This window comes from Aythya marila, assembly GCF_965140915.1.
Source record: "Aythya marila genome assembly, chromosome: 1".
NCBI classification, from domain to species: Eukaryota; Metazoa; Chordata; class Aves; order Anseriformes; family Anatidae; genus Aythya; species Aythya marila.
This window is the reverse complement of record NC_139042.1, coordinates 194517378-194532246: the sequence shown is the minus strand read 5'-3', so window position 1 is coordinate 194532246 and position 14869 is coordinate 194517378. Positions and strand designations below refer to the sequence as shown.

At 36.1% G+C, this 14869-nt stretch overlaps 1 protein-coding gene across 1 annotated transcript in view; it reads right to left on the bottom strand.

The window, feature by feature from the left end:
* CCDC146 (coiled-coil domain containing 146) overlaps window positions 1–14869 on the bottom strand; it is a gene marked incomplete at its 5' end in the record, with an annotated part of 67824 nt that overhangs the window by 13564 nt on the left and 39391 nt on the right. Inside the window, 9 exons of the mRNA XM_082762067.1 lie at window positions 315–479; window positions 596–684; window positions 2048–2218; window positions 3714–3809; window positions 6907–7093; window positions 8072–8299; window positions 10459–10532; window positions 11117–11293; window positions 11768–11825. Of these exons, the coding sequence (XP_082618193.1) occupies window positions 315–479; window positions 596–684; window positions 2048–2218; window positions 3714–3809; window positions 6907–7093; window positions 8072–8299; window positions 10459–10532; window positions 11117–11293; window positions 11768–11825 (1245 nt within the window). The remainder of the gene's footprint in view (window positions 1–314; window positions 480–595; window positions 685–2047; window positions 2219–3713; window positions 3810–6906; window positions 7094–8071; window positions 8300–10458; window positions 10533–11116; window positions 11294–11767; window positions 11826–14869) is intronic.

The window sequence follows — 14869 nt, the reverse complement described above, 5'->3', positions numbered from 1 at the left end:
TGGTACAAAGGAAGTGCAGTGACAGTTTCTCCCTTCAAAGGTTAGGAAGGTGAGACAGTTGCCAGACAAACTTCAAAAATGCTTCCTTGCCATGCAGTGATGCACAGCCTAATTGTGAATTGCTAGGGTGATAAGAAATTGGAGCAGATTATGTAAGGGTGTCTCAACATTTCTAAGTTTGGATCAGGTTTTAAAAATCAGGATAATGGCTTTCAAGGAAGAAATAGGCGTAGTGGAACTGGATTATCTCTTAAGGTTTTCTGTAATTCTTTCCTATTTTTATAATTGTGAGCTATAGCTTAGTTAAAACTCACCTTTCTTTGGTTATCACAGTATTCCTTAAAGTTTCTATTTCATTTTCTATCAATTTTACCCGTTTTCTAAGTTCAGTTGCTTTCTGCTGAGCAATATGTGCCAAATTTATACATTTATTCCTTTCATTTTGGATTACATCACATATTTTAGTAAATCCTTTGAGTCTGAAGAAAAGACAAGTGTATAGGAATTAATTATTGTAGGTTAATGCATACATTATCTCAATAAAAATGCTTTAAAAAGCATTATTTTATTAAATGTATCATTATTATTTTCTTACTGTTTTTGGATTTTTCTTTTTGTCTTTTTATACACTTCTATTTCAAGATCCTTTCTTTTTATTTCCTTAAGACTATTTTGGAGTTGTATCTGAAATGTAAAATAGAATTCAGTAAGCACTTCAGAATTTTCTAATCTAAAAATCCAAGGTTTTTAGATTTTTCAAAGAAATATCTTCAAAGAAGTGACTGAAACAGCTACTCCTATTAGATGAGGAAAAGACAGTGAGGCAGAATTGTTCCAAGAACTTGTTCTAATTATAATGAAATACTTTTACTGTAACATTAAAGAACACAGTCTTTCTATGTATACTAATCTTACAATGACTGTTGTTAATGTAGATAATAGATTTGATGCTGCATCTTAAAATGATTGGTCCCCTGCTATCTGGAGTTCTATTGTTTCTGTTAATCAGACACTCCATCACAATATAATTATCTGGCATATGCACCACTGAAATTGTACCTTGAATTTCTGGTGCGATTTTCCAAATAAAATTCCTTTTTCATTTTTTTTTCCCTGCCTTTTAAACAATTACAGATTCAAGTAGAATGACACACATTTTGTTAGGGCTCTTACCTCTTGATTTCAGTTCTGTTCGGTCCTTAATAGTCTCGGTCATTAACCTTTAGTGGACAGGCCTTCTCTTACCTCCCACTGATACGAGGAGGTTGTACTGGCATTAGGAAAAGCTGGTGGATCTTGGGTTGCAATCCTAGGCAGGTGTGTTAATTTATTTTCTTTATGATTTTACCTGTTTATGGACTTATTTTTAACAAATGTGTAAAGCCTGACATGCTCCTTTGACTATTTCCATAGACAGTTAAATATTCCCAAAGTGCTATAGGGGCAGCTTATCTGATTTATTTTAATACAGACATACATTGAGAAAGTGTAACCAGTTTGTTCCTGGTATTTAGTGCAGACTGTGCAAAATCATAGGACACGCATGATACTATAATGCCAGCAAACCCAGTGACTATTCAGAAGGAAAAGTTTTCTTTCCCTCTTCCTTCAAATTAATAGAATGACTTAAACCTTGAAGCGTATCAGGAAAATAAAAATTGGCACCTGGCCTTGGAATAAGTAGCAGGTCTATTATCTTTGAATGTCCACATATTTGCACAATAAAACACATGGTTGTTGTACTTCTGAGAATCTCAGCTATCTGCTTTTCTACCTCTTTCTTTCAGAATTATTTATTTTATTCTTTAGAAAGAAAACCTCCTTTCAAACACCTTGTTTCAATTGTGTTGTGATATTGCAGCACACTACTGCACTGCACCATGAATTGTCACTAAAACAAGAGAATTGAGAGCTTCCTGCCTGGTGGTGGAACTTCGAAGAGGGAAATGAGAGTCTGTAAGGTTCCCCTCACCAGTAATTTAATTTCTCCTTATACCAGCTTTTACTTTAGAATATTCTTCTAATTATATGAGATACAATTTTTTACCTGGGCTTTCTGAACTTCCCTACATTTTTGCTCCTTCTCTTCAACTTTGAGCAATGTCAGATGTGCAAGTCTGGATAACTCATTCCTGTATTTTTCCTGCTCTTTGAAAAGCCGTCTCTCTTCAGCGATACATTCGTCTAATGTGCGGGCATCTGTATCTGATATCATTTCCTGAAGAAAAGCAAATTCAGTTCCTTATGGATTGATGCAGTAGTGTTGACAAAACTGAAGTTTGAAACACTTTGGGTTTACCTGCAAAGTGCACATATATATGGACTACATGGATTTAAATATGAATATGTAATAAAGTTTCCTTAAAGATACCAGCTGAAATGTTATGCATAATCCCTTAGCAACAAGTTAAAATATTTTATCACCTAGGAAGTTTCTCTTCCTCAGTCTAGCAGGTCTTTCGGCTATTAAATAGAAAAGTAACAAAACTGGACTATGCAGTGATCTTCGCTACAACAGGTTTGGAAAACAAGTTTTACATGAGGAATCTCAAAGAGCTTTATCTCCTTAAATCAAGATAGAAGTGGATCAGAGTCTGTTGTAGCCATAAAGTGAACATAAATCTGATAACAGACTTCCCAAATTAGAGGTCAAACATAACAAAACCCAGTGACTGAAAGCTAAAGCTAGACAAACTCTAAACTCAAGCTAGATGATAAAAACCACACATTTTTAACACAGATTAACCACCAAAAAAAATTAGCAGAACTGTGATTGTCTCTCCCACACTGGCAATTTTAAAATCAAGATTTGGACTTTTTTTAAGGTTAAATGATCAGAACAGTTATTTGTGTAATCTTTGAATCCACTTACATCCCTCTATAATCGTTAAATATTTCCAGGCTTCACCAAGTATATATAGATCATTACTGACTACTGTTGTCCATTAAAAACATATTCCATATACAAATAGTGATATGGAAATGCCTATGTATATGTATTCAAAACCAAGCTGAATTCCACCTGAAAAAGCTCATTAATTCAAAGAAGGCACAAAATAAAAATGTATATGAGGGTAAGAATATAAGAGAATATGATCTTAAGAAAAAAATATGTCTGAAATATATTGCTTGCTATAAAGTCATCTGTATAGTGGCAAGTACTAATAGTCTTACAGTTGAAGAATCTGCATTTCCACAGTGTATTTGACCATGGTCAGTATTGACAGGCATCTACAAATGTATTAGAAGTTGTCACTTCCCATGTCAAGGGATTTGGAACTAGATGGTCTTTAAGGTCCCTTCCAACACAAACCATGATTCTATGAAATGACAAAACTATGAAAATGAAAATTTAGTTTAAATTTAATTTAGCAATTCTGAGTTGTCCTTGTTTTAACAATACACTGTGCCATACCCAAAGAAAATTTACACACATCATATTTCTAGCTGCAGTATAGGTAATGATAGTCAGAAGGACTTAAACTAGAAAAAAAAAAGTGTTTTCTACCTTCCAATATGTGACCAGTAACACTGAAAAATGTTTTCCAAATATGACAAGCAACCAGTCTTTAAAACTGAAGAAAATACTCTTTTCTTTTCTCACCAGAAAGATGCAGCTAGAAACGCTCATCATTTTTTCTTCATTCCCTTTATTCTCATAGCTGTAAAGCAACTGTTACAGTGAGTAAGTATGAGAAAGCAGAACACATCACCTGTTCAGCTAAACTTCTCTTGTTCATTTCAATTTCCTTCTGCAGTTCTCGTCTTCTTTCTAATAGTACTTCATTACTTTTAGGGATAGCTTCTGCCTACAAAAATAAATCACACATTCTGCATGATGCCAACAAAAGGTATGAAAAATGTAAAATGCAGAAAATCTGTTTCAATTACTTACATACATTATGAAATTATTATTTTTTTTTTCTGGTTTGTGATAGTACCTAATCCAAGAGTTATCGGTTGTTGAGTAGAGCTCCTCAGCAATACTTGCAAGTTGTTCAAGCTTTTCTATTCAGAATTTAACTGTAAGGACTGAACTTCACAAAGCCCAATTTAAGTAACTGAATGTACACTCATTATTCTTTTCAGCAACTAAGCCACAAATAAAAAAAATATATATCAGAAAAACCAATTACATAAATTTGTTAACTCTGATCTTGCTGAAGGAAGAAAATACCAATAATTTTAATGAGGTTGTTATTTCATGCCTGTGTCATTTTTAATATATATATATTTTTCCTCCTTAGCCTTTAGAAAGTCCAAACAAGTAACATGGTTATGTGCTACACATTTTTTTTGGACAATATGGAAGAATCTGTTTATTATAAAATTGAAATGAAATGTGTAAGGGAAGAAATTATTTTCTGATTAAAATACATTGGAACAATCCCACTACAACCGTTTGCATTCGTTACCACTTCTGCTGTGCGAAAGGCTGGGGTGGCTGTAAACAGACATTTCCACATTTCCATGATGGGATTCAAGAGATGCCATCGAGTTCGAGTCTAAATGTAGAAAGCTCATACAAACATATTTAATCCATTAAGGACTCTTGTCCTTAGACATCAGACAGGACTAAACTTAGGCACTTTTGGCTGTCCTTGCATTGGGTTGCCAGATGAAAGCACATCCATGGAGGGAGAGGAACAGCAGCCCTGCTCTGGGGCTGGTGGCAGCCAGGGCCGCCAGTTCTCTTTCACACAGAATGTCGACGTTTAGCAATAGCTGACCTTTCACAACTTAACAAGAAGAAAAACACATTTGAAGGAAGTGTTCATGTAATTTCCTTATTCTACAAACCAGTCATTCTGCACTTGTGCAGACAATTGAAGAGAAATTGGGGGCAACACACTGATGTACTGTTGTTTCTGCAGCATTTATATTAGCAATTAATTCCAGTGAAAATTTCACTTGGAATCACACTGAATAAGTGTAAATCTGGCTTATATCAGTCAAACAGGCACTTGAACCACTTGAATAATAAAATATTTTAAGTTCTGTGGTCCCAACTCTTCTAAATGAAAATTATCTCAAGAGAGCAAATGCAAAGTAGAATTAAGCTGGCTGCTCCAGACTTTCTTACTCCAATACTGCATTTGAGTGACCATGCTGCAGGACAGAGGTGTTTTCACATTTGCTCTTCTAAAAGAGCAAAGAGAATCAGAGAACAGGGTTGGTGGGCTAAAAAGACTATATTTTCCTGGCCTGGTTATGCTCTGGTACTATCCTGTAACTTCTGGAGTAAGACATTGCTTGTAACTACACTTTTATGTCTTAGCAGCATTCCCTTTCCCTCGCTCCTCCTAATGCTGCAACTGGCAAGACCCATACAAGCCTGCAGAATAACCTGGCGTAGCTCTGAGGGAATCCTTTCAATGCAATTTAAAATTTATGGTCCCATTACAGGTCTCCAGCCCTTTCACACAGTGTAAAGCGGTTGGGTTGGGATCTCGCCCAAGACAGTGAACTTTAACCACAGCTGTCAGTGAGTTATGGCATTTGGTTTTAACATTACATGTTTCTGAACAATTGTGATTCTTCCTCCAGGAATATTTCTTCAATAGGAACACAGGGAAAAAATAAAAATAATAATAAAAAAATTCTCAGATTCTCTAAGCTGATACTGAACAAAATCTCCATATGAGCTTTAATATCAAAGTCTGGAATATAAGCATGCCCTTTAATCAACAGTTCAGGAAACTCAGTTTAAAACTTTTTTGTCTGATTATATAGAGCTTCTCCCCTCCCCAGGTAGGCTGGAATTACCAGGTGATTAATACACATGTGAATTCAGGAGGAAATTTCATCTTTGTCTGTGAATATCCCCTACTAATACAGTAAAAACAATTTTACAGTGATGTAAATAAGACTTTTTTTTTCCTGCCTGAATTGCTTAGAATGATAAAAAAATTGCAGTGACACAATATCAAATTAGGAAACATTAACCCCTTATGCTTCTAAATCAGATAATTGATAAATAATTCTCCTGGGGAAAAAATATATTTACTTGACTATGTAAGATGAATTCTATAAGATTGACTTTCAATATAGGAAGGGATATAGAAAAAAGAAAGCTTAAGAAAAAAGGACTAGAAGAATCAGTGATGAGAGAAAAAGAATATGAAAAAGCTGTAAACATTTTTTCTTTTTTTTTTTTTAAAGAAAGAAAGGGAAGGACAGAAGGAAGGAATTGTTTCAAATGGACAAACAGAATGAAACTGCTCTTTAAAAGCAGAATAAATAAAACAGTAAGTCAATATGAAAAGAGTAATGTGTGAAATAGTAATGTAGGGAGAGAACTGAGAAAAGTGAAATTTGAGTGGAAATGAAATAGGGAATTATATCATTTAATACCAAATTTACATAGGGCTTGTTTCCTGCCCCCAAGAATAATGTTAAATGCATTATAAATTATTTAGAACACTGCGCAAGCCATCTTCAAATTTGAAAAAGATGAATCTTTTTGTCACCTGATGTAAGACCCAGGATTCATGCAATACTTAGCTTTATTTGCCAGATACAAAATTCTCTGGTGCCAATAGGCAAGCTACTGTACTATGTCATGTATAAAATGACCATAATCACTCAGTATTTTAAAGGAAGACATGCTGCCACAGTGCCAATAATCTCCCAGGTCTCTTTGATTAGGATGCTCCCAGACTAAATTCCATTCTTCAAGAATAGATCAATATAGCTTGATGCAGTATTTTTGTTACAGCTATAAAACCTTGAGCCTCCTTAGTCGTAGCAACGCTTGTGGTACATTTCTGTGCATAGAACACAGAAAAGACACACACTTAGAACAATTTTCTCTCCTTCTGTCTGTTAGGACCAGTCAAAAGATTTCAGAGATGGATTTCCTGTAAGAGAATTTGGAATTCTTATGATAAATATGTTCATACAGACCTCTGTTTTGAGTCTCTTGTGTTGTGATTTATCTTGTTCCAAAGACTCATTAATCACATTCAGCTGTAACTCCATCTTCTTTAATTTTCTCAGTTCTCTATCTTTCAGTGTTTGCTTGTGAATGAGAGTATCATGTTTTTGTTTTTTCTCCAAAATACATTTTTTTAAATTATATTCCAGAACTTCTCTATATTGGATACACAGAGAATTTTAGAAACAGGTAACTTCAGCAAGACATGTATGAATCAGGCATGATCATTTTAATGGGGTTTGAGTACTGCATTAATTATCTATGAGTAGCAATCAAGTTACAAACTACTGTCACTGGTTGCTTTAAAATTAGCAGGTAACTTTTTGATAGCTTTAATCAATGATAACATTCTTAATTATGTCAATGAGGTTTCACAACCTGTTCAATCTAAACCTGCTAAAAAAAAATCTATAGAAAATAAATTATAACTGGAAGAAAACAATTTTTTTCTTTAAATTTTTTTTTTTTTTTTTTAGTATGAGGCCATTAGTATGGCTTCACTCAGACATTTCAACTTACTGTGCTACTACCTAACATAAGATTTCAAAGGCAAAAGCATTGCTGTTGAGGGTATGGCTATGACATCTTCCTTTGCAAAGAACGAATAATGTGAAGCTTGAAATCAACCTAAGAGTTTATTTTATTGTACTAAATATATCTAAGCTCATAATTTCGAGTGAATATGAAAGATACATGGCCAGTCCCCACTGAAATTCAGACGTGTGTGGGTCAGAAATTTGCAATGTTCATCTGAAAATGAGAATACTGATTATTTCTTTAATTAATTTGCTTAGTTTACTTTCTGTGGGCTACACAGAAAAAAAAAAAAAAAAGCAAAAAAAAAAAGCATCTTCACTGGAGAGATAAACATTTTCCCTTTCAGTGCAAAACCTAGAGTCTCATTCTCCCAGGATTTTATCAAATACTTATGCCTTTTAACTTTTTCTTCAAGCCATATCCTAGATTCCAGCACTTTATATAAACATTTCTGAAGTCAAAACCAAGCCTGATAATTTCTAGTCTGCACTGATTGCAACATAAAACTGGAAAGCATAAGCAATGCAATAGAGAAAACATCTTTCAGAACAGAGAAGTGCTCACTCACACTCTACAGCTTAGGTCTACTGCTCTAACCTGTCTGCTAGGATTGCTGATTCCTTCTCTCTGCCAATTTCTAACAATCTTGTCAGAGCAACACATTCTTTTTCTTTGCTTTCTAGCAAAGCTTGTTTTCCGTCCAATTCCTTCATTACATCTTCTCTTTCTTGCAAAATCTCTTCCATCCTTTTTTCAGTGGCTTTTAGAGTATTGTTTAACTCCTGTATTTGGTTATTAAGGGCTTCTTTCTTCTTCTCTGCATCACTGTGGATATATTTTAACAAAACAGTAGAAGTTCACATTTTGACATGTGTAGTTAAATGTGAAAATGAAAGTTGTAAGTTTTCATGGACACACAAAAGTGTTTCAGTGCCACAGCTATCTACTTGATATGTTCAAAACCAGATTACACACACACTGCAAATTGGCATTGAAAGTGCCAATACAGCTCAACAATAAAATTGCCATGAGACTAACATGTGGCTTAGCACCTTGACAGTATTATAAAGAGTTAACAGACTTCTGTCAGCATGACTAGGTGCAGGGTTGTGACACTCCTAAACACGATTCCCAAGGCTGGAAGCTCTGGTGAGTTCATTCTGTGATATCACTTAAGGAGAAAGACTCATTTAAATACCTCATTAATAATCTACACAATGCACCCACTCTTCAAAACTGTTTTCCTCTAGCTCTGTAGGGAAAACTTCTTAGATTTATTACAGCACAGTTACATTAAGCAGAGTGCTGAGGAGAAAGTTAAAGAAAACCATTACATAAATTTGAGAACTGAGAAACTTAACATTGTCAAGTAATTACTGTATTACTAACTGGGACTGCAAGCAGGAGACACAAAACCTTCTGTGTAACTAAAAGGGCACAAAAAGCACTGTTCAGCTGGATGGCAATTTGACTGCCAGCATCTGGGAGTGACCTGGCTGACATTGCACAGCAACAATTAGATTTTACAGATGCAGAAAGCAGCACGTCATGCTCCGATGGAGGACAAAACAGCTACATGAAAATAGAGAAATGAAAGGCTAGAGACTGGCTTATATTTCTGAGCTGAAATATTTGACACCAGAATTCATGATGGGAGCTCACAGTAAAACACACCTGACTAAAAAACTGCTCCATAGCCACTGAGGGAAAAGGGTTATTTTGCTCAGACCAGGCTGTCAGCTGTGAAAACTGCTGCAGTTTCACTGATGCCAACAGAGATAAATTAACATGCTGTCACTGAAGCCTAGAATATCTAAAAAAGGTTAATTGCTAGATTACACAGTATACATAGTATAGCATTATTATCTGTTAAAACCTAGTAAGTAGATCTGATACATATTATTGCAGTGCAGTAGAGTGGTTAAGCAATTTTCAACTAAGCTTTGTTCTAAATTGTTCCTCATTGTACTTAAATTCTGTAGAACCATAGAACGCTTGGGTTGGAAGGGACCTTAAAGGTCTTCTAGTCCAAACCCACCACCATGGGCCTGGACACCTTCCACTAGAAGAAGGTATTGTAAATTGCTTCACTGCATATGCTATATATATATATATGTATATACTATATATATATATAGTATATATAGAATAGAATCATAGAATATCCTGAGTTGGAAGGGACCCTTAAGGATCATCAAGTCCAACTCTTGACACCGCACAGGTCTACCCAAAAGTTCAGACCATGTGCCTAAGTTCACAGTCCAATCTCTTCTTAAATTCAGACAGGCTCGGTGCAGTGACCACTTCCCTGGGGAGCCTGTTCCAGTGTGCAACCACCCTCTCTGTGAAGAACCCCCTCCTGACGTCCAGCCTAAATTTCCCCTGCCTCAGCTTAACCCCGTTCCCGCGGGTCCTGTCACTAGTGTTAATGGAGAAAAGGTCTCCTGCCTCTCGACACCCCCTTACGAGGAAGTTGTAGACTGTGATGAGGTCTCCCCTCAGCCTCCTCTTCTCCAGGCTGAACAGGCCCAGTGACCTCAGCCGTTCCTCGTACGTCTTCCCCTCAAGGCCTTTCACCATCTTCGTAGCCCTCCTCTGGACACTTTCCAACAGTTTCATGTCCTTTTTATACTGTGGTGCCCAGAACTGCACACAGTACTCGAGGTGAGGCCGCACCTGCGCAGAGTAGAGCGGGACAATCACCTCCCTTGACCTACTAGCGATGCCGTGCTTGATGCACCCCAGGACACGATTGGCCCTCCTGGCTGCCAGGGCACACTGCTGGCTCATATTCAACTTGCATATATATTTATATGTGTATATATATATATATATATATTTGTACAGTGCATGGATTTTAACTGGATTATAAATGATTTTGAAAATGTTGATCTTAATTTTAACCAACTATATGCTAAGGTCTCAATAACAAATGGATGAAAATAAGTAATGCATATATATTTAATTTTTTATGGAAAACATACATTTTTTTCCATTTTATCTTCTCAGTTTCTTTTCCAAGTTGTGCTGGAACACCAAGGATCTTAACTAGCTCATCCTGGCAACAAAACAGAAAGGTTAGGTTAATAGTCTCAAAATCTGGTGTGATTTCACAGAATTAATATTCCCATCGAACTGCTGTGAAACTAGGCAAGAAATGTATTTACAAATTACTTGAGCTTGTCCCAGGGAATAGTAGCTGCTACTGTGGAAATTAAACATTATGGTATTTACCATGTCAGTATGTGTGCAAAACAAAAAATACATTTGAATATTCTTAATATGCTGGCATATGTTATTAATACCATGGAAAGGAAAGTTGCAAAGGCCTGGGTGCATATTTTTAAGTCTCTTGGATCTGAGCATGTATTAGGGCAGCCTTCAATAACACAGCATAGCAAACATGGCATTCTGAAAACAATTTGTTATTATCAAAACCAGGATTTTCATTATTTCCTGAAGGAATAATAGTGAAAATAGCACAGCAGCATGTTTCATGCTTATTGAAAAATGATGAAATAAGTACATTTAGTGATTTGAAATGACAACATCCAGGAGATTCACTACTCCCTTGCACAAATGCATGTATCTGTATACACATATGTACACACACATACACAGATATAATTAATTTTGTGTTACTTTTAAATTATCCTGGTTCTCTAGAAGCTTTTCCACTTCTTTCTTGTCTATTAACATCAGGTTTTGCTTGGATAAAATGTCTTCCTTCATTGCATTAACTTCTGCTTTTCTTTGAATTACTTCTTTGCTGAGCTCGTCACAATCTTCTTTCAACTTTTTAATTCTCTTATCTGCTTCCTTTAAAAATGAAGTAGAAGATCAGGTTATTATTTTCCCTTTTACAGCTGCAGGTTTGTGCTATTAGAAAATTCATTGGCATTGAATTATGATAACTTTTTTTTCAACAAGTTATGAAATATGATTAATAATAAGCAGAATTTTATTTCCAACAAACACAAATGAATTTATCAGGATTTCTGTCTGTAAATGAATTTTCCATACTGACCTCCTAGAACCTGCAGCTATCTTTACATTATCCATTTACTGAATACAGTAGAAAATATTGTTGAGTAAACTTAAGAATATCGAGATCTTTTATGAATCAGGTATGCACTGCTTGCCCTAGAGTTACCAAACCTGAATGATATACTGTTAATTTTTCTATGGAATTGAAAGAACTCTAGAGCTACACACTGTAAAAATATTTTCATTGATGTTTTAATACACTAGCTGACAACATAAAACATGTCTTTTCCCATGTTTCATACTTACACTTTGTTTTGGAATTCTTTCATATTCTTTTTCCAGAAGTGTTTTCTCTTCTTGCAAACTACAAGGAAATCAAAGCAGAGCTAAATATATTAGTAATATATCAAACAATTAAAAAAGTTAAAAAAAGTATTGAAGCCAATCTTGTGTTAGATTAAAATATATGGTGATCACCCTCAGGAACAATTTAAAGGTGTCCAAACTTAAAGAAAGATTGCTGAACAGTAGCTGGAACTATGAAAGATAGACTACACATGCTTTTTTTTTTTTTTTCTTTTTCTACATTTTTGAACCTGATTTTTCTTAGTTTTACCACCTTCTACAGGGGTTCCTCCTTCACCCTTGTGTTTATGCTAACAAAATACAAGGGGTCAGAAGGCACATTACGCCCACAGGTCCTCCCAGCCGCAGAACACAGCATTTTAATTTGGAGCTGAGGCAAAAGGAAAGAGTAGGTGGGTTATAAATATCCACAAAGACATCACACATCAAAGGAAGTGCAGTTGCTGGTAAGAAACTTTCTTTCTTTGACAGTTCACATACACTTTCATGCTGTAAACAACTGTAAGTAAAGATCATTGAATCTAAATGGGCTCTCGTGACAAAAAACAATGTCCTGAAAATTGACAGGGGTTGTAGACTAAGGCAATTGGGTGTAATAGAAAGCTAAATAGAATAGCCAAGGTGATCTTAACCTATGTAGTCAATGCTACAGTCCAAAAACTCACAAAGAGCAAGCACTGAATCAGATGGACAACACAGAGAAAATAAAGGCACAGAGTAGATTTTTTTAGTTTGTTTTACAGCATGTATGTATATCTGTTTGGGCAGACTGCAGGCATGCCTCTATCAGGACTGCTAAGCCTAAAAACAATTTTGAATGTCAGTGTTTGAACATGCACAGAGTGAATGAGTGTAGAAAAAGACTTTCAAAGAAAAAAAAAATGGATTTAGATCAGTCTTCTTCCCCCCTACCCCAAATATTATTAAAAGAATTGTAAAACAAAGTTTTATTGCAAAGTCTACTGTAACTTCAGAAATTGTACAGAAGAGTGCAGACAGACACAGGAGTGTTTTGCAGGTATACAGTGCAAGTACAAGTGAGTAGAAGGAAACATCAGGTGGTTTCTTTGCTGCAGTGGGGCTCAGGAGCTACTCCTTTAGTGTAGCTTTGTTTATAGACAACATTGGATCAAACTGAGCTGAAGTTGAGCCACTTTGAATCAGTGATAGCAGCTTTGGTTCTGTGCACTATACAGCTGAGTCCTGTGTTGGAATGCTATGCTGGTCAAACACAATATTTTCACTTACCAACAGGTTGTCTAAGCATATTAATAAGTTAATAAGGACAATTTGTATCCAAAACACATTTCAGCAGGATTCCTAGCAGGACTCCTTGGGACTGGCATAATCACATTAATGAATGTCCACTCTGCACAAACACCCATAGCTTTCTGACTGCCACGAAAACTGATTAAATAAGTCATGCTCAAACTGATTAAAGAGCTCATCATCGGCCTGTGTTGTGCCCTCTTTAATATCACGCCAGATGACCAAAAGAGCAATCTTAAAAATTATGAGGAGAACATAGCTGACACTGTTTTTCTTTTGTCACATTCCTCACTCATGAGGACAGATTCCTGTGGAGCCATTCCAACTTCACCACAAAGACTCTGCCATCCATCAAAAGGAAAATGATTTGAACACCTCGTTTTCTGTGACATGAACAAAGGCAAGAGGGAACTGCAAGCACCAAGCGAAGTTGCCTTAAGAGTGAGCAGACCAACAGAAAACAGTGATAAACAGGGGTAAAAAGAAAATGGAGGCAAAAGAAAGGAAAGGGTAAAAGAGGAGATGAGGAGAGGAGAGGAGAGGAGAGGAGAGGAGAGGAGAGGAGAGGAGAGGAGAGGAGAGGAGAGGAGAGGAGAGGAGAGGAGAGGAGAGGAGAGGAGAGGAGAGGAGAGGAGAGGAGAGGAGAGGAGAGGAGAGGAGAGGAGAGGAGAGGAGAGGAGAGGAGAGATCTTTTTAGGTAATTATTTTAAAAATGTGAACATTTAAATAATTTACTACATTAATTTTTCATACTTAACATTCACTTTCATGGATTGCTTTTTACATTTTATTTTGTTTAATCTCGTGGTTTCTCCCTGACAATTTTTTTCCTGTTTTGCGAAATAGTTTAGTTTCAAAAAATTGCTTTCATTAGATGCCATTTACCTTTTTAGCTTTTAAAAGATGCAATTAAGGCATAAAATGAATGTTTCAAAATGTTACTAATGGAGTTCATCTTACCCTTCTGATGACATGGTCTCATGAAGTGTTATGAATCAGTTTAATAGGTTACCACTAATAAATATGGAGCATCTCAACTCCCGCTCCCTGGATCTCTTCTCAGCTTTTGGCCACAGAACCCTCATGCCAGCTCCAGAGCTCCTAAGGGACTACTCTGTGAGCCAAAGTAACTCATCAGAACAGCAGAAAAAATCAACAAACAAGAATTTTTTTTTTTCTTCCCTACTTTCAGGGAGTTTAAAAGTCTCTCAGAGTTCAAGTATCTTACTGGCAAGTACCAGACAGGGCAGTGGAGCAGGAGAGGAGCACACACCTGGGGGCAGGAGAGGAGTATTTGCTAAAGTTTTTCACTTTGCTTTACTTATTTTCTTGAAGTTTAATAGCAGTACTGTACATGAAAAGCTATCATGGATGCAGATGTAATGACCTAAGAAAAAAGCATGAGGCATATTGGGCCATTAATGAAAATACATTCCAGACGTCTCTCTGACAGATGTTTGCTCACAGATGCAAACTGCCACAGAAATAAAGTTGTCACAGAAATTAAGAAATGTGGTGGTAGTTGTCAACAGAGGTCCATTACAGTTCCTCAGCTAGCAAAGAACCAGAACCTTCCTACCATTATGGATCCCATCACACAGGAAAATGAACTCCCTCAGCTACCCTTCCACAGGTGGGAGAGCTGAGGAACCCACAGAAGTTGCTCAGCACCTCACAGTTAAAATCTAGTGACCACAAGGACAAGATATCACAGCTGACAAGCTGCCAGCATGGCATTCCTGTAAAGCTCTTAACTCTGCTTAGTTTGTATGT